The sequence below is a fragment of the Glandiceps talaboti genome, chromosome 5, assembly GCF_964340395.1.
Source record: "Glandiceps talaboti chromosome 5, keGlaTala1.1, whole genome shotgun sequence".
Classification (NCBI taxonomy): domain Eukaryota; kingdom Metazoa; phylum Hemichordata; class Enteropneusta; family Spengelidae; genus Glandiceps; species Glandiceps talaboti.
The window spans coordinates 18715704-18740941 of NC_135553.1; the positions used below are offsets into that span (position 1 = coordinate 18715704).

The window sequence follows — 25238 nt, forward strand, 5'->3', positions numbered from 1 at the left end:
GATATTACTTTGTCATAGTAAATGCTCTAGTAAACACGTTTTTTAGTTTAATCACTTAATATCATTAATATAATTGATTGTTTGACTGACTGACTGATTGATTGATTGATTGTTGTTGTTGTTGTTGTTGTTGTTGTTGTGAGGTGAGGTTATGTTTACGTGTCTCTATTTCTGTGTTATATGCCATAATCTATTGGCCTCACTAATTATGCAACATGAACTGGCCTTTAGAGTCGTGTGCATTGGGATGGGACCCCTTCCATCGTTCATTTTGCCATCAGACTGTGTTTCTGACATTTTTGTCGTAGGCAATTTAACATTACTCACCATGCTATAATTCTCTAACCGCCGCGCACCCCCCCCCCCCACCAGCTTCTCCCAGCTTTCACGTTGAGAATTTACGCAATGACGTCATGACAGGTAAGGGGCTTCTTCGGTTGAAAGAAGAAAAGTACGGTTAGTCCATTAAACATATTGCTTTCCTACAAAATATTATTTATCCATTATCGTAATGTGATATTTAAATATGGACCTCATGGGAACTAGTAAACCATAGTGTTTTTGTCAATGTACAGAATGTTGCTTTCAGAAATGATTAATTGCCATTTTCTTTATGTTGTTAGTGAAATTGCCATTATCTAATTAATGATTGCATTCCAACCAGTTGGCAAATACATAGCAAATAGAGAGAGAGAGAGAGAGAGAGAGAGAGAGAGAGAGAGAGAGAGAGAGAGAGAGAGAGAGAGAGAGAGAGAGAGAGAGAGAGAGAGAGAGAGAGAGAGAGAGAGAGAGAGAGAGATAATACATAAAATTTTGGAAAATCACTGACATAGTGATGTTCTTTAACATATGTTGTGTAAATTCCATTGTAATAGAAGTATACTTAAGATGAGAATTAAACATCCAGAATCAGACGAGCTCTCGGGTAGGTGATTCTGGCAAGCCGAAATCTCTTCTCAGTCGTGACTAATTCCCGACTTGGACCTGAACGATCCCGTACGAGAGAATGAGAGTGTGAGTGCTGGAGTGCAACGTTAGATCCATCCATACTTATACCGATCAACTCTATTAAGACACGCACCAATTGCAATTCCTCTTGTTGATAATGATTTGCAATTACTCTCTTGTTGATGCTTGTCAGCATTTATTTATTTATTTATTTATTTATTTATTGTTTATTTGTTTGTTTGTTTGTTTGTTTGTTATTTTATGGCGGTAATTTTGATATCGTTCATAGGAATTCGTGGTTACGATCGCTTGACGACCGTGAGTTCGCTCGCCATCACTGGACATTCTGTAGTGTTTTTTTGACAATTTCCCTGTGACACGAAACGTACAGTTCAAACCCTTGTTACAACGTACACAAAGGATGATATTTTGTACGTTTGATAATAAATTTGGCATTCGAAATGCTGCATGGTTATAGATGGATTTCTAGTTGAATGTCTGTTAGGCCCGGCTGTTAGGTTTGTTTACATGGGGGAATTGCAGTAATCACGTGATACAACAAGCAAAAATACTGCTGTTAGTGAAAAATACGCCTCCATATCTGCAGGGCTCTCGACCAATCAGAATGCGAGTTTGGTGATACGTGACGTATAATATGTCATATGGTTTACGTTCTTCTTGACTTTTGTATCGCTCTTAATGACTTACAATCAAAATACAGACAACGTCGAGGTCGACGTACCCTTTAATCATTCTAATTATTCTTGCAACATAGAACATATTACTTATAATTTATTCATCACATTTTGTGAAATTCATACGGCGCTTAAAATTACCATGGCCCACAAATGGCACCACAAACTATATAGCTGTGAATAAAACGTTTACCTTAATTCTTTATAGGAAACTTTATTTTCCAAGAATAAACTTTTAATTCTTTAAAAGAAACTTTATTTTTCAAGAATAAACTTTAAAGGAAACCTTATTTTTCGAGAGTTAACTTTTTATTCTTTTTACAAAACTTTTATTTTCCAAGAATAAACTTTTAATACTTTAAAGGAAAGTTTATTTGAAAACTTTTATTGTTAAAAGTTTAATTCAAAGTATTTGTCATGTCAAGCGAGAGTTTGTATGCAAAATAGTAATTACACCCTCACAGAAAAAGATTTGTCAGTGAAACTAAATTGCGCCCTCAAAAGGCAGCTTAGACGTTGCCGATTTGTTTTGCTTAATTGATAAATGCACGTCTGTCGTCACACTGGTATATCCCATACACCATCTATTCATTATCATTATATAGGCGTGAAAGAAAGTAACACCTTCAGATCGATCTTGGCATTTTATGGCCAACTAATTTTTTGCATCTGCCGTCTCGTGAAATGCATAAACCAAGTTAAACTTCAGACCACTATGCTTTCTAAAGTAAATTAGATCATAACAATTCGCAGAAGCACACTCGGCTTGATCAGTGTCCTCAAATTCTAATTTTCTTTAATTTTAATTTTTCTGTTTTTTACACCACAAGCTTTACAAACATATGAAAATAATGTTTTCAACACAAGAACGACCACAATAAACATCATGATGATAAATGCGAAAACATCAATAAGATAATACTGCACAAAGGTTAGACGATGTGCTTGTGAGCGAAGATGAGCAGCGCCATCATGTTTAATTACGTGTTCTACCCAAAATGCTGCCTTCTCTGTAGGTCTCATTGGCTGATCTCTCAAGATATCGGATAATCGCTGGGCGTTCATCCTGTAGCTAAAATAAAAATATAAACGAGTTATTTCATGAATTATATCATACTCAAGCCAAGTTATTGCCTTTGAACAGAAAATATGGATTATATACCCTGGTCTACAACTCGTGTCCACGTCACTAGTATTGTCGTGCTCGAAATATGAGTCAAAACGTTCCAAATCACCTTTACTGTTAGCGACTCATAGTGACAAGACCCTCTTAGGTCACTCGTATTTTCCATGGCTGAACGAAGAAAAACGTTTATAAATAATATCTAATTTTACCATTGGAATAATATTATTTAGATTAGCGGGTCGGAGTCGTACACTCATATGCATAGTTCTTGGTTTTAGCTTTTCTTTCATAATGTTATTCCGACTACTAGCATACGTTAAATCCTCACCCGGTATTCATATACATAAATTTAGACACTGTGACATACTTTTTGGGGTATTAACCATTCGGCAGTCTCAATTAATAAACTTCTTCCTAGATCCTGCATACTCAACCAATTCTATGACGCAAACGTGACACATGTAGCAGCACTGATGCTGATTTGCTGTTATAAATTTGTGTGCATATTAAAAATGTATACTAACTTTAGATGAAAGTGGACTCTCGGTAGACTGTACCACTGTGACAGTACTCGAAAGAAAATATATTCTATATTACAAGGAGTGGTAGTAAGATATTGTCAGAAGTAGGGCATATCAATTATAAATACGGCAAACTCTTTGCTAGTGACAACGATAGCGGAATGCTTATTTCAAACTGAGATCAAATGTAGGCAGATGTACATCGCACAGGGACAATCAAAATGTTCATGAATGTTGAATATATATGTTCTAGTCAGCCTTACTTATTGTTGTCAATCACTTCTCTTACAGAAGTTATCAACTCGTCTTCTGTCAGTGTGGCAACACTGAGTTGAAGTCCCATTCCCTTCGCCTCGACACGTGCCATGATATCAAACTGGTCACCGAACAACGGTATACCAACCACAGGTACACCATGATACATGGCTTCGTATATCCCATTAAGGCCACCATGGTTTATGAAGAGTTTCGTCTTTGGGTGTCCTATATGTATGATGCAAAAAACGAGAACGTCGCAGAGAGCATGGAAAATCATTAATTATGCAATTGACTCATTAAAAGTATAAATCATGTCGACAAACTTCATATGACCTGTGTACATTGATATAGGTTATTATATGTACCAAATTATATGACATTTGAAGCTTGCATTCTTAAATGGAAAATCATTAATTATGCAAATTACACTTTAAAACTAAAAACTATGCCAACAGTCTTTATAGGATATGTACGCTTTGTTATGTTGATGTATATATGTGCCAAATTATATTGAATTTGATGTGTGCATTCTATCTTAGAATAAAGTTTAATTACTGAAAATCATTAGTTATGGAAATTACTCATTGAAAGAAAAAGCCATGTCGACAAATTTAATAGGATATGTGCTCATTGCCATGGTTAATATATACACAAATCTATATGACATTTGAAGCTTGGATTCGAAAAATGTACTCTAATTACCAAAAATCATTAATTATGCAAATTACCCATTAAAACCAAATAATATGCCAACAGGCTTTATAAGAAACGTGTACGTATTATGATTGCTGTATGTACGGAATTTGAAGTGTTTACTGCAAATCATTAATTATGCAAAATGTTTTAATTATTAAACTATAAGCTACATCAACAAACTTTGCACAACATATGTGCTTTGTTATAGTTAACGTATGTACTAAATTATATTGAATTTAAAGTGTGCATTCTTAAGATATAGGCTGACTACTAAAAACAATCACTTATGCAAATGACTAATTAATGTCCATTGGATGTTTACAAAAGCTAATCAGGTTGTTTTTTTCATTACCATGTGGAAGATGTTTAGCAGGTTCCATTAGAATCGATGCAGTAGTTACAGACAGACAGACAGACAGACAGACAGACAGACAGACAGACAGACAGACAGACAGACAGACAGACAGACAGACAGACAGACAGACAGACAGACAGAAGTACTAAGTAACACCACCCCAACCCACCTTACTGGTGGTAAAAATCTATATGGCCTTTGGGTGGAGGGCTACGAAAATTCTTAGGTTCATTACGTTGGGGCCTTGAAATGTTATGAGAGAACGAATGTAATTAAGGTAAGATCAATAAAAGTCAGATAGGAACTAGATCGAGGCAAGAACTAGTTTGAAGAACTGGATTCCGATCTGGAAAGTGGTGCTCGAGTAATCTCATAACACAATGAGATAGTGTGTCTTGAGTACATTGCTATACTTACGTACGTACCTACACTTGTTATATTTCTGGTAAGAAATAACTGTGAAGCGAAAATTCTTCTCTTCACCTACCCAATAAGTCATTTTGTGGCAGCCATTTTAATATCTTGGTGTTTACACCGAGGTGTTCTGGAGGATCTCCTTCATATCTCCATATCACCTTCTGTGGTAGCTTGGCTAACGCCCTAGCAAACATTTCTGCTTGCTGCGGTTCCATGGCTTTCACATATGTACCCAACGAGAAGACAACAATGCCATGTCGTCCCGAACTCTGAACAAATTCTTCCAGTTCCTGTGACGAAATGAGAGAGAATTCAGTCACCAGTTACCGTTCACCGGCTTTATTTGATACAACCACGCAGAAAACAATAGGAAATTTAACTGCACAGCAAGATTCTTGCCAGTTTAGTAAATAAATTAACCAAAGTGCCACCATGCAAACGTCATGGCAACAGTGCACCCGCGTGTCTGCGATAGTACATGTAGTTGCAAAAGGCCTAGGGGGTTGTATCAGATAGCTGGTGAATGGTAACTTGAAACGTGCTGTATGTGTCACACCCAATTATAGGAGTTGAAGAGTAAAACCAAAAATAATTGTGGGTAATAATTTGTGTAAAAACGAATATATAAGAAGGGAGCCAACGACAGCATCGATTGGCTATTTCGACAGCATTTTACACCCAGCTCGATTTGATACAAAACAGCAAACAAAAAGACGGATAGATTGAATAAAACTCCAAAGAAAGTAAAAATGGATTGATGGTGGGTTGTACACTTTCAGTATAACTTTCTCATTACACAAAGTTTACCTTGTTAAGTGGCGAACTTTCTTTCGTTGTAAGTCCTCCAACCAAGACAACGTTTGGCATCAGTGGACGTGGGAATTCCAATGAGAAATCTGCATTAAAGATCCATAGCTCGGCATTGGCAATCGAATCCTTCAAGTGTACATCTGGGTTAATTCCATATCTGACCTTGAACTCATTATAATAATCTAACGTCATCAATGACAAAAAAAGTTGTACCATCAGGTACATCGCAGAATTTTTCAGTCTCTCGGTGAAAGTCATTTTGTCAGTTAGTCCAGACATCATTTCTGGCACATATGCCGGATTATTTGGTACGTTGTATAGACGTGCCATGACAGGTGCTATGGTGCTGGCGGTGAGGGCGATATACTTGACCGATAATACTTCGGCGATGATTGCTGGACAGGTATATATCATATCACCGATCATTACATCGAATTTCTTCTCTCGTAATATATCTACGAGTATGTTGTCTCTGACAACAGATTCGCATTCTTCGACCTGAAATGCCAGAGCTTCTGAGCTACTGACGTTCGGGTTCATGATCTCTCCTCTGAGGCCAGCAGCTGCAACTTGGTATAACCAGTATTCGAAAGCGTCTAGAGTATGCATACTCAGATAGACTTCAACATCAAACATTTCGCTATGTTTGGCCGGAACTCTGTGTTCGTACATGTTGCTGATCAGTATTGTAACGTTGTGTCCACGACGGTGTAGCTCTTCCCCGATTGCACTTATAGTCGTGTAATGGCTACCCTCTCCTGGGCCAGGTAGTAGTAGTATCCGCGAGGCTTTACCTTCCTGCAGCGATGCTGCCATCACCGCCAACACAGTTATAAACACAACTTGGATAGAAGTGGTCCCGGTATCCATGATTCAAATGCTACAATCAATCCTTTCAAACCTCCAATACCCAAAATATATACAGTTCACTGAAACACGTACGTTCAGTGTGACTCACATTACAATTTACCTGACCTCATGGTGACCTATGCGTTATATCTATGCCATTGTTCCGTTACTAGGCCAGTTTAAAATATGGAGCACTTTGTACTTTGTCCGCGTTGGCACCAAATCGACCCATATTAAAAATATTATCTCGTCAAAACTGGATTTATCAAATTTAAAAATGGGCTTACCAATCCTGCGTTGTAGTTCCCTCCCGGGAGTTCACTTTGTATGGCCTACTTTCTTTATGTGTATACCTACCTGATGTCTCAATATTAAATGGTATTTGTTCTAAAGTCCCACAACCTTGACGAGCTATCTAATCGGCCTACACATTTTAACAACTGTATGGTTATGGAAATGACTTCCCTATGCAGCACATCAAATCATTATATCTTACACCAAATGAAATATCGATATTATTAGATTTGTTCAAGTCTGTCTGTCTGTCTGTCTGTCTGTCTGTATGTCTGTCTGTCTGTCTGTCTGTCTGTCTGTCTGTCTGTCTGTCTGTCTGTCTGTTTGTTTGTTTGTTTGTTTGTTTGTTTTCAGAATGTAGGTCAAAATTGTATTCTCAATTGTTAATTCTCATGACGGGAGAGGTAACCATTGTAAATTGCGAACTGGGTTGAGTGATACCTGCTGCACAGGTTTCGTTATAATTCATAAAAAAAAACATTACACCAAATGTACAAGAGCCTTCATGTCAAGATTACTTGATCAACGCTTCTATTTTGAAGTTAAAATAGGTCACAGTTTTAATCTAAATTTTCTCTCTTTACTAAAGTAACCCCGTGCCTTTGTCTCACTCACCCATTAATTCGTTCATTCAATCATTCAATATCCATTCATTCTTTAGTTCGTTTATTTGTGTTTGTTTGTTTGTTTGTTTGTTTGTTTGTTTGTTTGTTCGTTCGTTCGCCTATTTGTTTGTTTGTTTGTTTGTTTATTTATTCGTTCGTTTGTTTTTGTTCGTTCGTTCGTTCGTTCATTCATTCATTCATTCATTCATTCATTCATTCATTCATTCATTCATTCATTCATTCATTCATTCATTCATTCATGCACTTACTTATGCATAACACGTCACACACTCATCCAGTCATCCTACTCTACCACTCATCCACTTACAATGATCTACAATGCTTTTATCTAGTCACTCAATTACAGGCTGAACTAGAGACATCAACAAGTTTAAGTAAAAATAGAACCAGAAGAATTAACACAGCACATTATTGTATAGAAAGTATATTTCTTCATTTTAACTGAAGGAAAAAAAGTATTATTAGATGCACCATGATTTATTTTATATGTAGCGACTAAATCTAAAAACAAAGTGACTTAGAATAAATATACAATATATTATAATATAGTCATCAATTTGTTAACTGGACACTCACGAGTGTTTAGCATCATTAGGTGCAGAATCTTCTCAATATAATGTCATATCTTCGTCAAATGTTCAAATAACTTGCCACAATTAGAGTTTTGAAACAATAGAACCACTGACATTAAAATGTGATAAATGTCAAATTAACCAGAACGTACTTGTTAAGTCCTATAATATAAGTTTATGAATTAACTCGTCATTAGTGCACAGTATAACTTTGTTGCCTGACTTTGACTTCAAGTTGGGATCACAGAGTACCAAACGAATAAACGTGGTGTAAAATGTGGAGCAAAAAACAAATTCCGGTGAATAATAGTCCAGTACATGTTCTTATACAATCATAGCAATCCATCCACCAATTATAGATTCTTAGAAAGAAATTTGGAACAAGAAAGATGCAAAATTGATCCCCATGTTTCAAAAAGTATATTGCAGTTTGATGTCTATGTTCTGGCCAGTCTATTTCCGTCGTGTCTCAGACAAAAATGAGCGATCCCTTGAAAAAAACCTTCAAATTTCGTTACATACTCTATACCGTATACATGTACTCTATTTAATAGTGGTACGTTCAGTATGACCCCAAATGTTTCAAGTACCCTACCCCCCCCCCCCCACCAAGTTTTTTTGTGAAAGCAGCCTTATCATGTAAATATCAGATTTTCCACCAGGTCACGTCAAGTTCATAGCTTGTCATTATTTGCATCCTCTTTGATATACATTTCAACTCGGCGGTCAAGTTTACTGGCTAATTCAAACAAAGTAGGTAATAAACTAAGTACTGGTCTTAAAGCCAACAAGTCCGGTGTTGGGGTATATTCCTTGGCAGTCTGGTGTATGGTAATCTGAGAAATATCACACTGTGGATCCAGCAACTTCTCCCACTCATCAAGGTGACCTTTGACCTTAGCACGACATTTATTTTGTACATCGGTTTCTACCTCGGGGCGAATATTTTGTATATTACTAAGCAGGTGTTCCTGGGCGTTTTCATGGAGTTCTTTCATTGTACTTATACAGTTCATGTACGCACCGATAGCCCGTTTCATATTGGTGGTCTTCGAAGTACATATTTCGTAGTACTTCTCCACAATGAACACCGACGCAACTTTCTGCACTGATGGTGGTTTGATTCTTTTCAACGCCGACACAAAGTTAGTCATGTTCAATTCAAATTTGTTGTATTCTTCGATGGCTTCACGGTATTGGGCCTTGTATTTGTCATGCTGTTTCTTTATTTGTTCCATTACCTCTTTTTTGGGACCTGTGAAAATATGTGAGAGAATAAGGAGAAAAGATCCTTAAAGAGGCATATACTGAGTTTATAAGCTTCTTACTGAAGTGACACGACTTATATAAAACCCCATTCTAGTATAACGTTAACGTCGATGCATGCCTCCTATAACATTACGATTGTCTTCTGGCATTGTTAGAACAGTTGATTGCATAGTACGGATTTCATGAACATTTTTGATGCGTACGATAAATTACGTCATCGAATCGTTTATGAGTTTAATCTAAATACTAGATTTGAGTTCAGTCAATTGCAAGTGGTGGTTAAGTATATGCTTCAGTAAGTATAATACTGTGAGTATCTTTTAAATATGTAGCAATAGTTGCACCTAAATGCGGATAAATTCAGCTTGTGCCCCTTTAATGTGAAGCTTATTGATGTCTCGGGTAATTTCCACATCCTAATACTATTAAATGGTTTGGGGTTTAGTAAAATGCAACGTAAAACACTATGAAACACGGGAGAAGAAACAAAACGTCATCTGACTCGACAACATTCTTATCACATTCTGTCGCAATAAATATCTTAAACATGACGAAAGCAGTCAAAATCAATATCTATACTACGTATTCATCACACAAAAGTGTATGATCAAAAGTAACATGGTAGACAACAGTGATAGACTGACTGACTGACTGACTGACTGACTGTGAGTCCTGTAGAATCTACCTATTGATTGCCTTATTGTATAAACAGCAGTCTTGCAGTGACTCTCTTTCTAAACTTTCTTGTAACATACCGAAACGTTAGCATCTGGCCGCATACACAAAGGACGTTCATTAGTAATCTCACAAGAGGAATTATTATGTTACAATGCAATGTAAACACCAAACAAGACTAACTAGAAGTCAGGTTATAAGACCACAGACAAGTAAGAAACCAGTGACTTGTATGTCCGATCATGAGAACATTATATTAGTAAGTTCTAAAACGCACTTTCCAATTGACCAGGTATATACAGCTAGCATTGAAGTCAGGTCCTATACACAGGTTACAAATCATTACTCGGCATACCAGCGTCTCGATATCAGTCCCACTTACTATGTGTGTTATTTCTAACACATTCCACAATTTCGTAGGAAGCATAGTTAACTTACGATAGCTCTAAAGCGACGAAGCTTGTAAGAACGAACTGATCTGTTTGAAAGTGTTCTCTTTTAGTGGATTTGAATTAATTTTACATACTCCTCTTAGAATTAAAGATTCACGATTATCGAACGCAATTATGATTATTTTAAGAGACGTGTGTACACCATCAAATAATTTATGACTCCGTTAATAGACTAGACTAGAGCAGTTTAAAAATTCAAAGCAAATAATTATTAGCTAGTTAATTTATGCCGTAAAATAAGGACACCAAGGCTGCTGCCATGGTGATGTCGATCAACGAATAACACTGTGTTATGAAGTGAACAATATATACATGGTTAATACAATACATAACTGACATTTACAATGATCTACAAAACTGACTGTTCGTGTATTCTTCAACAATTAAGTATCAAACAGTGCTGTATCGTAAATGTCAAAATATCTATTTATTTTATGAGTTCATTCTTCCACGATAACCTTGCCGTCGAACCAAGCTCATTAGGTGTTTTTTTTTTAATTTCAGTACACTACACCAGAGAGGGGAGGGTTAAACTGCAAATATTGAATCATACAAAAAAAATGTTTTAATTATTTCCTTATCCAGCATTTTTACCGAAATTTAAAAGTTTTTAGCACCTTTTTTTGTTATGTACCTAATTCACTCAGTAATGATCTCAGATCAAGTATTCTTTTTATTTATCATTATTATTATTTCATTTAATTCATGAAACAGGGCCCCACGTGAGGAGCTGAACCATCTGAGTCGAATCACAGCTTTTTTCGTATAAGTTCAATCGTACATGAGATCGGAGTCTTGTTCATTTAAACTGCCACTTTCCCTGAGCTCTGGTGTCAGTTTCAAGAACAACAAAGTTCCGTGAACTTAACCAAGTGCATCATTATTATTATACAGAGAAATCAGCAGCGAATTCGTACAAAACTTAACATCTATTCGTTTTACTGGTATAACATAAATGATTAATGCCATGCCACACAGTCACAGTGGCGTTCGAAGCGTTCTGGATATGAGCGTCGTCGTAAACCACAGCCTCTTTTACGGCACCGTCTATTTCGCAGTGTCGCGGAAGAGATAACAGCTCTGGTTTGCGAGAATGGATATGAGACGCTTCACATTTTTTTACTGTAAATAATGCAGTAGAGTGTATATGTAGTCTTACCGGCATACGACATCGGTATGTTCAGACCAGCGGCAGCAGCGGCTAATAATTCTTCCCGGCATACGTGGAATTCATCTTCGTCCATTGATATCTGTATAGCTATGTCCCTGGCGTTAATGTCCTTCAATAACGATTCCGTAACCAAAGTCTTCTGCATCAACTTGAGAAGACGATCCCCATCGCCATATCTATCCCATAATGCATCAACGCCGTTTAGAGTTCGACAATTGACAATGAATGTCACACTGCCGTCTTTCAATTTCTTAACGTCGTCAACAGACAAGCTGGGATGGATAGCTGAAACGAAGGAAGCTTGTTAATTCCATCATAAACATGTAATATTTAGCGGATCTATACTTGAAACAAGGACAATAAATTAGTAATTACACCCTAATTTTAAAATCAATATCATTATAAATATATGTAAATAAACCTTTAGAATCGTTATAAGTAACCGACAGGAGAAAGAAACACAGAAAAATAATGACATATAAATAAGAAACTGGTGAATTATATGAAATAAACTAGGAAAACTAGGTTGAAGTCTTGAAGTCGTCGATGGAGTTGATTTATTGATAAATTTACAACTTCGCCCCAGCTTCTTGTCAAATCATATCGTACTTGTTAGTATCACACACGTTTGAATTCTTCGCATAGTATAGTTTCCCTATGGTTTTAAATTTGCCTCATATTACGACAATCACTAGATTTTCTTCAGCAAATGTGTGATCAATTGGACCCTTAGTACGATAGCGGACAGAGGATTTCTCAAGGCATCCTTTGTACAGCCGTTATAGCCACCCATTATATTATGATTCACTTGTAATAGCATTTCATGATTTGCATATGGAATTGGTCGAATAACACCATACTGTTTATTATAAATTACAATTCGTTTTTTCGTATTGGAAACCAACCACCGAATAAAAAACTGGCACAACTTAGTGATTAACAGGGTGGTGGACAAGGCGCCCAACTCTTTCAGCATGACATTAATTCGTCTAAAACTGTGAAATATTAATTTGATTTTTTTTTAAATTATTAGTTGACTGATACCTTCAATTGCGTATCTCGTCGGTGCTGAAAGTTGTTTGTCTTGTAACACCTTATCCAGAAATGAAACCACGATTTCATCCTCGGAATTTCGTGGGATGGGTGATAATTCTACCTTCTCAACCGTGACGTGAACTCGCATCTCGCCTGAAATAGACAAATACAGGGCAAATTAGCGCGCATACAGATAGTCATATTTGCCACTGAAATACACCATTTTATAATAATTACAGAATTGTGAGTGTTAGAAGCTTACATGGAGGTAAAAAGTCAAGCGTTTCTCAACAAGATATATAAAACTTAGACCCGGAGTCAGGGCCTAGGTATCAACATAAATATCAAACATTATATCGTGACTCATTGTCGAAGTCTAGACACTGTGACGATGTAGCCATGGCAACGATACATATAGGCGTAGCATATGAATTATTACAAAAATATTTCTCCTATTTCGTCACTAATTATATATATACTTGACTGTCTGACTGAAACATGGCGACCGCGACGATAAATAGATGTCGCGACCGAATTTTATTGAATTAAAATTATGTCTGCGTATACATCATTAATCTAGTTTTAGAAATGGAAATTGAACTTGTTTACTTCGATAAAACTATAATGGTATTCAAAATCCATCATCTCACTCTATTATATAGACTGCCTGTCAGACACACGCATTTCCAAAATGAATTGTTTTTTCCAAAATTGTTTGTACTGTCGTCAAAAGTTAACTAACGAGTTGATTTCACCCTGAGCAGGATAGTTGTCGAGATGCCTGGGGTCGACATGATTACGGTCAATCTGTTTGATGTTTAATAACGATGGGATTAAACAAAAAATAAAGTATTAGACGCCTTGCTTAGGGCTATTATTAAATTTCCGTTGTAACATGGATTTCCCAGCTACAATTCCCTTGGAACGTTACAGTATGACACCTACACTGGGTGAAATAGGTCAGGTGAGGCAAGCCATATACAAACATAAACTCATTATCCGTACAGTGTTCATATCCACACACTTGCACACAAAAAACTCTTTATTCTGTAACATACAAACCGGCATTTCGTTTGATGGTTGTATTTGGCGCTTCCAGCAAATACTATAGCATTTATTTGTGTATAAAGTGTACTAATAACACAGTAGTCATGACTACCAAATAGACCCACTACTCGTCTGTTTTCACATTCAAGACAACCTTGTATCTGTGGAGAAGATAGGTGTGTTCTTTCTTGCCATTACCTTTCACAATCTTGACAAAATAAAACATACTCGCCAAGTATATCCTTGTGAAATAGGTAACATAGTGAAATGAATAACTTTGTAATAGTGTACATGACCGATGTATATTTCGGTATAGATGCAATTGGACATGCTATACGAACATTGAATTCAAATTGTATTCAGCGACGACATATATCCATCACTTCAATGTTCACAGAATATACTGAGGGCAAATGGGGCATGTTCTCATTAATTATTTCATCCAAAATAAAATTGCTTACCAAGAGATCGTTTCACCAGATCTTCATCAAAGTGTACCTTCTTTGTGTCGCCTTCATCTGTTGTGAAAACGACAAATACGACGTTACAAAAGAAACTAATCAAGGAGAATTGTTTAGTGTACACACGTTCGTTACCACAAGGTGTGTTCCCCACGGGTATGCAGCTACAGTAAGCCAATCTGCATATTACCATATCGTATTTTAGGACGTGTTTATTTTCCATTACAGGTAGAGTCCAAATCGCATCTTAGTCGCATGTGTATTTGGATATATTGAACAACTACAAATACACATGAATCTCATTAACTTGTAAATAGCAATGCGTTTTTTTAATGAAAAACATGACTTAATTTGAAAGACATAGAGGTGTACAGAAAAATAATCCCCATTATGTTTAGGTAATGTAAATCACACCGTCTTCTATGTCGGATCATGATCGTGTATTGTTGATACAGCGTAGCCACGGAAATATGACGACGAATTAATATGATTAATTGGCAACGCAAATAGGTTCCAGTGTGCTTATACCTACTTGACTCTTTAATAGAGTAACTATGTACTTCTCGATTAACCGTTTCTCATTATGTAAACACTGCAAAGTAAATACACAACATGCAACCTTGAATTTACCTTGATCTTCAGCGTGATTTGCCTGAGTCTCTTGCTTTTTCCGGCGTTTCGTACGTTTTTTAACACCGACAGTCTGTTTTAATGAGCGAACTCCAGCGGTTGTGCCAGGTTGTCGTGACGGGTTCAATGTCGACCGAGTCCGCGTAGCTGACGAAGACCGGATCGGACTTTGTTTTCTCCTCGCACCTAAAAAGGAATGCGAAAATATTTTATGTCTCCTGTGTTCTGAAATGCAAGCGTGACAAATTAATTCGATGTAGACCTAATTAAAGCAAAGGTAACACTTCATCTAGTTTGGTTGTAAATAGCATATTTGATATCCTAAATGTTTGCTCCACTGTGGTATACAGTATACTGCATGGCCGCCCTAAAAATGACCCTTGTAAGCGATCTACATTTGTTTATACTTCGGAATGTCGCCACCATGCAACTTAAAACGTTCAACTTACCTGCGAACTTGCCGCGTTTTCTTTTCTTCGTTTGTGACACTTTCGTTCGATTGAGCTTTTTGACGAAGGCTGCAAGATATTGACGGAATTAGAATGAGAATGAGAATGAGTGAGAATGAGGGGTGGCTCCGTATTAATATTAGGTACGGGGCGTTGCGAAATAAATGCAGAACAATACAGAGCCTATCAGAAAATTGTACCCGAGAGCATTATCAGGGAATTGCATTGTTTTTACAAGAATTCAGTTAACGTGATGTGACTACCTTCTAGGTATATTACGTATATATGTCACCATTCAAGTTCACTTCTTAAATAACGGTGTGTTTTCTCTCGAATCATGTTTAAGCATAGACAGTTGAGGGGATCACTGTCTGTGGTTTAAGTTATACATATGACCAGTAAGTGTATACCCATTATGTAAAGTTGGAAGAACCCTGAACTGTTACGCCCATTCTACCTGATCCATGAACACTTAAAACATGATAAAGCATTACTGGCCTAATTCTAATGATTGTAACTGAGCTCGTATATACATTCAATTGCATGGTCAGGCAGAGTACAGACTTTTATTGTTAATAGCTGCCACTGGTAAGATACCCAATTCAAAACCCCCAAAAAACATTTACACTTTTTGTCTTGATTCCAATGTCTAGCATCTATTAAACTTTCGACTTGAAAGAATTTAGGGAAGAACTATAACTTGACGTATAAACTTTCATTTCCCCCATATCTCGCCCTGTGTACATTTTTATCAGGGGATAGATTTGAAATTATTTGCTGTCAAGATTACCATTTCAATCGCGTTATTTGGAAATACCATAGTTGGTGTAGGGTCTATGGAAATACCAACTGGTTGTACGGTAACCCTGGCACCTTGATATCTATGCAAACACGCAGTGATAATAGGCATATGTAGTCTGGGTAACAAGGTGACAACATACTTGTAGCATAGCAATGACAGTTTGAACATGGCTTCTAATTCGAGACAGGTGTAAACGACACATTTGGGATAAGATGTGGACTGGACTGTAAGATGCATCGTGTTGTTCAGCCCTATCACTGGCTTCTTAACCATATGAGTGCTGGCTGATAGCGTAGCACGAATGTCTGTATCTTACAGCCTAGATACGTAAGATGAAGTCGACAGTCTAGTGTTAGCCATTATTGTCATGGTCAAGAGCTGGGCATCGTCGTAAACACAACGGGACTCTTAACGGCAGTGACGAGGATGTTGTAGTAGATTTGGCAGTGTGTCGGCGGAAAAAAACTGTGTTCGCCTGTTTGCAACTCGAGAATGGAGCTGCGATAAATCCAACAGATTGGGATGTTTTATTTTGTTAGCTAAACAATTCCTCACAATTCGCTTCGTATGAGTTGGTTTCGAAAAGTTTCCCAAATTTGATAATTTGACCTTGGTCTGATATTAAAAAGAGAAATCGTAGCCGCACAGTTGTTGCCATGACTACGAAAGTGCGTATACACGATGCGTAGCAGGTTATTCTCTACACGAACGTATATCTTTCGAGAAATCTAGTAATACCAGTTTCATGACAATCAACACCAAAGATCATCGTACTTTTCTCTTTAGGTTTTTTAGAATTGGTCTGTTTAGGAGGTGATTAAATTCATATAACATCTCACAGCGACATTGTGTGCACAACCTGTTCACAGCACTCCCATTAACACGCTTGAATTGTTGCATTGTCAGATCTATTTCACGCCAACTCTATTTGAAGATTAAAAGGTCAATGGAGGTCAATCGACGACTCTATCCAGCTGTCGCTTTCACTACCGTTAACAATCTGCACAATAAAATCCCTGAACAGTATTCGCAAATAACGGTACACGCAGGTTGTGAGTGTCTCTTTTATTATGGTTCTGCACGTGGAACTTTATCAACAGGCTGTACATGCATATTGTGGTACTTAGTACACAATGATTACTGTGTATGTTAATTGATTTTTTAAATGTCAATTTTACCTTACGAATTCTATGAATAGAAGTGATTGTTAGGTGTCACTTAGTTTTGTTATATTAACGAATCATACAATTTACACACGTTTCTTTCGTGTACCTAACTGTAACAGTTGGTATTAATTTTAAAGTATTTTAATCAACATGGTGACGTATTGACTTGATTTAACTCCACATGCTATGTATGAATCACTCAGTAATCACGTCTAAAAATAATTTTGAGTAAAAATATCTAACTTGTAATTTTTTAATTCTAATTCTCACGAGATCAGTGCGAGATCTTAAAATAATGGGTTGCCCAGATCCCCAGACAATTCCCCTCACACACACACACACACACACACACACACACACACACACCACACGCACGCACGCACGCACGCACGCACGCACGCACACACACACACACACACACGTACATGATTTGGTGGCTATCTTGGATTTTCGGGGTCAAAGGTCACCCAGCGCGGGCAAACCCCTTTCAAGTGATTCTACATGTTATAAATTGACCAACTATGACAAGTTTGGTGCTTTAATCCAGCGTGTCACGATTTCACACAAAACTGTGACTACATGATGACACAGAAAACTGCATCTTTATAACCTCATCACATTGTAGCTGCGTTCATATATAAGCGAACCATATAACTTTCCATCCGTATTTTCGCACGCTCTAGTCGGGTGTATTTTCTACTCTAGGACTTGCTAACAATATTTCAAACAGTTATCGTCATCGGACATGCTAACCTGCGATATGTTCCCCACTCAATTGAGGTATCATTCACGTTATCAGGTTGCTTCGCACACCTGGTGATTTTAGTGTTAATCAAGTCATTTGCATTCACTGGGTGACCTGTGATAATATGAATATTCAGCAGTTTTACCACCTGTTCCAACGAAAGAAGATAGGGAGTTCCAGAACTACTTCCAGTAGTTTACACCATCACTGTATCGTGTGGGGATTTAATGGACACATTATTTTAAGAAAGTTAAATACAACTTCGCATTAAAACATTTAAATCATACCACGATGACATTTATTCGTGCCTTTAAAGAAAAGAACGAACAACAATGACTTTTGTTTACAAAAATGTACATTTACATCAGGGTTTAATAAAGAATAACTTGTAGTGTTCTCTTCTGACTGTAAATAGTCACTCTTTTTATTGACAGAATAAAGACACTTTACCCATCCCCCTGATTCTACTAAATCCCGTATCTAAATGAAAACATCTCTTAACCTTGACCAAAAATGTTCATCAGCTTGGCAGATGAAATGACTTACGGAAGTTATAACGCACAGTCAAGCAGTCTGAGGTTACACTGTCACTTTACCTCGTGTCTTAAAGTGGTCATATATGGATGAGAATTGGGTATTTATTTTGGATTTTTAATGTATACAACAATGTTATCATGGCTTCCTACTTGGGAAAATCAATGTGAAACAACATATGCCAAGTCCTTGTTTGTACCGCAATAAATTGGAAAAGATTGATAAATGTGTAGTAACATATTTCTTATTGTACGTACAATAACAAACTTTTTAACATATAATTTAGCTTTTTACAATGTAATGAGTTACGAACAAAGACTTGGTCTATGTTTTTTTTCACATTAGTTTCTGAAGTAGGAAGTCATGATGACATTGTTTTGCAAATTTAAAATCCTAAATAAATGCCCAATCCTCATCCATATGACCTCTTTAACTGTGACAATGAATAAACAGTAATACCATACAGCAAGCACTCGATCTCACGAGACTAACTTTGTTTGAAGATCTCTCACGTTACACCCACATCTCAAGAGGTGTTAATTTTCATTGCATCAGCGGAAAAAAATGTGTTCCCGCTTACGAGAATGCACGACGTCTGTGTACCATAAACCGTCCTTAGTCGGCGTCTGATTAGCGTTCAAGTTAGTCTGTTCAAATAATTTCATCTAATGTATTACGGTCGTCGCACCTGCTTGGACTGGTGTCTGACAACTCATCTGCACTTGATGAAAGTTGGCTTTTCGAGACAAGTGTTTGTGTGAGTTGAGTAAATCGTTCGTCTCCAATTACACTACATCTTCTTCGTAGCCGCACATCGTATGGTGATTTCATCCATTTTTCTTGAATCGGAGGAAATCTTGATATTGCCGAGTTCCCGCCCATCATATCTTTCTGTGGACCATTTAGCGGTAAATGAAAATCTAAATTTGTTGGTTTACCAAGCCCGTTATGTTCATCTTCTCGACGTACATGTTGTATGTACGACAGAGTTCTCAATCTTGTTGAGAGCTGTGCTTGTCTTCGTAAAAATACACGGATTTGTGAATCTAAGAAATTCAAATTTCTCGCTTGCTGCGACTCTTCCCGTTTGAGTTGTTTTTCACGTATTTTCTGCAATTTTTTATCATTTGAGATAGTCTGTCTCATATGCTTCCGTACAGCTGGATTCATTCGAGTGAAATCCGGGTCACCGTCATCAGTTTGCCAGGCACTGGAACTCGAGTGACTAAAAAATTGTTCACCACTTCTACCGTTTGACAAACATCCGGGTACTCTTGGTAACCTGGTCGCACCATCCCTGAAACTATCAAAAATGGCTTGATTTTAATATAAATAAAGTATTTATATATATAAAGTCGTACTATATTAATATATATGTGAGTTAAATAATGAAAAACGTACGAGAAGTAAACTTGAAAATGTATGTCTTTATAAGCCAAGACATCAATAATAGATCTAGAGAAAGTTAGTATAACCACATTAATATATATGTAGTGGTGCCAACTTGTCAATAACTGCTGATCATGTCGATTGATTGAATGATTGATTGACTGATTTATTGGTTGGTTGGTTGATTGAATGAGGGATACATGTTTACTCATGATTCAGTCCAGCATTCCTCAGTTCAGATTCAGATTCATATTCAGTTCAACGTCGCGACATCTATACAGTGGTAAACAGTAAGATACGTCTTGGTACAAGTAAACGACCACTCATAGGTTCAAAGAGCCACACATCAAGAGCAAATGGGTTGGCCGATATATGAGGGCACCAGACACGGCGTGCCTTATAGAACATGCACATTCATAGACCTCAAACTTAGTTTCCTGTTTCAGACCATTAGGGAGCCTTCAGTAATTAAAAGGTGGGAGTGACAGGGCAAACCAGTGTCATGCTTAAAAATGACACTCCCTCTATTGACTTTCTCTAAAACATGACCCCCCATTGAAATATTAAAAAACCCAAACAGAATCAATTATTAAAAAAGACTTTATCCCACTGCTGCCACCAAGTTGAAAGTCTCAAAGGTATTGGTTACTTCCCGACTATTACTACCGGACTGAATTTGTGTGAAATGGGCACTACACTAATCAATACTTGTGTTTGGATCTCAAAGGCTGAGCTAGAGGCCAGAACATTAATCCCTTAACACCTAGACGGACACACTCCCGCTCGATACTTTCGGGACATCTCCACAATATCATCCGTTAGATCTTACCCAAATGTTCCTGTTTTACTCCTGTTAGACCACTGTGATTTTTTCTCCTCACATCACACCTGACAGTTAATTCAGTACATGGTTGTCAGCAGCTATTTGATTAACATGGACTGATATTACGGTACCCAACCCTAACACTAACCTTAGCTCTAACGCTAACCCTATCCTAATTGATGTGGCCACAGTGGGATGCCAAATTCCTCCAAAAAGGACGAAATTAGACAATATAACGAGTTAATTAAAAGTAAAATGTGACCCCTTATACAATTTTTCTAAAATATGACTCTCCCTAATTACCCCCCCCCCCCGAAATTACTGAAGGCTTCCTTATGGCGGTGTGGGGTTCTATTTACTGTCTACAAAAAGTGATTCACTGATTCATTTGTAATACAACGAGTTGTAATTACATTTTCATTGGGTTAAATGGCAAAGACAGTTAACCTATCATTGGTACGTACAGTTGATATGTATAGCAGTGACAACATTGTGTTTAAAAATAAGTTGATTTTGAATAAAATTGTGGTATGAAACATGTGACTTCTATTGTATAACTACAGCATGAATGTACTAAGCTTTGACTCAGAGAATTGTAAGGTTAACGTGACGACTAAAACAAATGTTAATTTTGATCTCTGCTCCCACCAGGTAGATCGTGTAACAATACACATGATCACAATCGCAGACATTGTATCTCTACTTGTACACGGGATCATGTAGGGAATTAGCTTAGTAGACGTCATCAGAGACAGGTTGATATCCACAGCCACAATAAACACAATTGGGACAGCAACGTACTTAGTGACAATATTTGCTCCGCCACGTCCACTCATCTCTCGACAACGTGTCTAGCTATTCGGTCCTTCATGCTTATTCACTTGTTTGTTCTGATCGTGGATCTATTATTGAGATTTATGTGACGAATGCGAATGGTACCAAAACTAAGCCCCAATATTCAATGTTGAAGCATGGAAGTATACTTCCATGGTTGAAGGAAATATTAAAGGTACGCTCTCAGCAGTAAAGGGGTATCCTTTCTGTAAACATGAGACCCCGGCATTGCTCGGCACAACCTACAGCCGATATGGCCATGGATGTACGAGTGATCTGTAATACATCCATGATCAGATCTATATGTTGACATGCATATACCTTTTGCGATTACTCAAAATAACAGAATAACTTGGCATATTTGATACTCACCCATTAAGACCCTTATCCATCGTGTATGCTATGTAAGACATCCACTTTAAAAATACTTGGTATATGTTTGCTGTCCCGATTTCAACGTAGTTTCTCGGATATTTGTCCGTTCAAATATTTCTGATGGTTAATAGAGAAGTGGCGGTATTCTGAACGTCCAAGTCTTGTCTCGACTCCTAATTACAATGTGCATACATTTAGGGTGCTGCATTGTTCGGAGCGACAGTAGGGGGTCGTCTTAGCGTCACATCTCAACTCACTGGAAAGTATTTTGAATGAATTGCGAATTATTCATACTATGCTGATGTTACTTGTCAAACTGTTGCTAAGACAGTGGTAATTGTGGTTTTATTTAGAGACAACAACCTGTTGATTTTGTCTATTGTGTATTGTTCTATGACGACAGGTAGAACCCCGCGTGTTAAAAATGACGTAATACCGAGCAATACAATCTGAACCAGTGTACGGGTATTTGTTGCAAACTAAATTAAAAAATGGACAATATACATGTATTACTGAATCTCCGAAACTTCGGGTAAACTACTTATTTATTTATTTAGTTAGTTATTGTTGATCACATCAATAGCTGTTGCGCGTCCAGGATTTCATATCAAGAACCGCTTCTCATCAATTAAAGCGTTCTTTTAGTTTGGATAAATGAAAAGTTATTTATCTTTCACAGCAGTTTTTTTAAAAGTTTGTTATAAACGCGCTAGTTTTACCCTTTCATAAATAACATTCTTCAAAAGGGAGTTCCGCTGTTGTGAGGACATTATCACGTGACAATAGCTTTATTGTCTGTGATCTGAATTACGTTAAAATGTTTATGCAGTGATAAATTGTGTTCAATTCAATTTAATACATACATTATACAGTGTGGTTTCTCTACAATATTCTTGTATAAATTAGATACCTTGAATTAATCGAACTATTCTTAGTCCTACTTCTTTCATGGACTGTTATTTGAACAAAAATGGCACTTACAATTCATATTGATTGGTGGCGACATTTATTTCAGAACTGTGCAGTGATTTGTGTGAAGTAGAATGACGTACATATAATCCAACTATTGAAATTTTAATCAAAATTTGACATCTAAACCAGTTCTTAAGTGTGGCTATTCGAGTGAGAAACTCAACACTAGATGGACAATACACTTTGTTAGATTAAATCTGATACGATGGTCCCGGTTTACTTCATTATCCATATTTCACACAGTCATGATCTGTGACTTTACTTTTTGTCTTTTCGTCTATTGTTGTTTACAACGCACGGGTTATGTGTTTGTCTCAAACTGCTAAGTGCTAAGCATGTATCAAAGAATGTATCACCCTATCACAAATCGCGACATTTTTCTTCACCGGGTGTTTAGCATTTCAAAACAATCAAAGAATGACTGAATGAATGAATGAATGAACAAATGACTGAATGACTGAATGAATGAATGAATGAATGAATGAATGAAATAGTAAATGGCTCATAATTACAACACTATCGTGGTCAAAGCATCAACACTCACAGGTCTAGTACCACGCAGGAAACACACACCATCTCAAGCTAAGGACACGTGGTACATGACACTCTTCAATCTTGTCTAATTTGTGTCTTATTAGTAAGAGAGCTGGGTGTGGCCGGTTCTTTGTATACTGCACTAACCATTGCATTATATTATTGGGTAAGTCCACTTATCAGTGACACTTTAGGGGCAAGATCAATAGTTCAAAGTAGGATAAAAAATAAATTTCTATTTTCGGGGGGGGGGGGGGGTTGAACCAATTTAGTTCTCGTCCTACAAAATCAACTTTACTTTTAAATGGATCTGTATTATACTCCTACATACAAATATTTCTAAAAGATGTCGTCAAATTGAAAAATGGTTGAATTTTCGCCGCACTAAATGCACGATATTAAAATACAATAGAAAGAGGTATTTTGTCCTCTCTACATCATACTGGATTTGTATTCACAGTACTACATATTACTACACAGATGTGAAATTGGTTTGCTGTCTAAACTATTGTCAATTTTAGCCAATTTAGTTAGAAGGGGGTAGGGGTGGGGATCTGGGTCCTAGCTATAGTTTTTTCCTGTTTTAACTATTGATCTCACCCCTTAATAAAGACACAACAAGCACGGGAGTGCGTTCATCCAAAAATATGATCAGTGCAATAGCGATCTGAAATATTTCTGTTCAAAAAAAGAAAAAAGTATTCATCATAAAGTGATATTTAATTATGTGCTACGTGATATATTACACATCTATGTACAATATAACAATAAACAAATAAAAAAATAAATAAAAAAATAGATAAATAAATAAATAAAAAGTTCGATATCTTAAAATAGCTAAAAATTTCCGACAATATTTTTCAAACATCGTAAAGACCGTGTTTATCCACACATATTTTGTCGAGTATGATCGCTTATCATGGCTCATAGCTCAACGCGTTGGTCGTTTCAGTCACGGTATTTATATATTCCACAGTATGACATCAACGAAGTATGTCCGCATCGAAGAAAAGAGTTCACGTTTTCCTTTAGTGCAAATCCATATCTGTCATTCTATTTTATTCAAATTTACTTTGTGTCACTATTTTACGTTTTTGATTGATTCTTTCATAAATTTGTGGTTGTATTTACACCAGCATTTGATAAATATAGGTATCAAAATGATATGGTTAGACGGCTGGCTCATTTCGCAAAAAGTAATGGATAATCATTACTTGACCGAGTTATAAACGGCACAAAAAAGAGACGTATCTGAAAGTTGTGTTTAAAATACAGGCCTAGGGATATATATAAAATTGAGATTCTGTTTTGAAACTGCAATAATAATATAAGGCCTAACAAAAAAACTGTGTAGTTCCGATTACGCTCAATTTTAGAATAGGTTTGGTAGATAGATTTTTTTATTTATTTTTAATTTTTTTTTCATATGTAAATGTCTAGTTCAGGAAGTTGTGTTTTCCGTTGTTTTCGATATGGTCTCTGTGTTATTGGTTTCTTCTCATCAGATGTACAACCATTGCAGATTGAAAGAATAGTTTTACAGTTATCGCTTCGTTCCACTATTTCTTGCGAGACTTCACAATTTTCGTGATTTTATTTTTTGTCTCTCGAATACTTAAAAAAAGTTTAGGGTCTGCGTGAAAAACTGGTGGGGTCGGGTAACCGGAACAAAACAATTTTTTTATTTGGCCTAAATAAAAGCACTGGG

The 25238-nt window shown here is 36.8% G+C and overlaps 1 protein-coding gene across 1 annotated transcript; it reads right to left on the reverse strand.

The window, feature by feature from the left end:
• Positions 1 to 2271: 2271 nt before the first annotated feature.
• On the reverse strand, positions 2272 to 6696 carry LOC144435446 (UDP-glucuronosyltransferase 2C1-like). Its single transcript, XM_078124042.1, has 4 exons — positions 5824 to 6696; positions 5087 to 5306; positions 3554 to 3773; positions 2272 to 2715 (listed from the first exon to the last, which is right to left on the reverse strand). The coding sequence occupies exons 1-4, from the start codon at positions 6694 to 6696 to the stop codon at positions 2430 to 2432; spliced, it is 1599 nt and encodes a 532-aa protein (XP_077980168.1). The 3' UTR covers positions 2272 to 2429.
• Between the last annotated feature and the right edge of the window lie 18542 nt (positions 6697 to 25238).

What these genes read in the sequence shown, in the direction of transcription:
- LOC144435446 (XM_078124042.1), bottom strand. Translation starts at nt 6,696, where the DNA reads ATGGATACCGGGACCACTTCTATCCAAGTTGTGTTTATAACTGTGTTG. An exon ending in AAAGTTCGCCACTTAACAAG is followed by an intron (nt 5,307 to 5,823) that starts GTAAACTTTGTG and finishes ATTTCGTCACAG; the next exon opens with GAACTGGAAGAATTTGTTCA. An exon ending in GAAGTGATTGACAACAATAA is followed by an intron (nt 2,716 to 3,553) that starts GTAAGGCTGACT and finishes TTTTTATTTTAG; the next exon opens with CTACAGGATGAACGCCCAGC.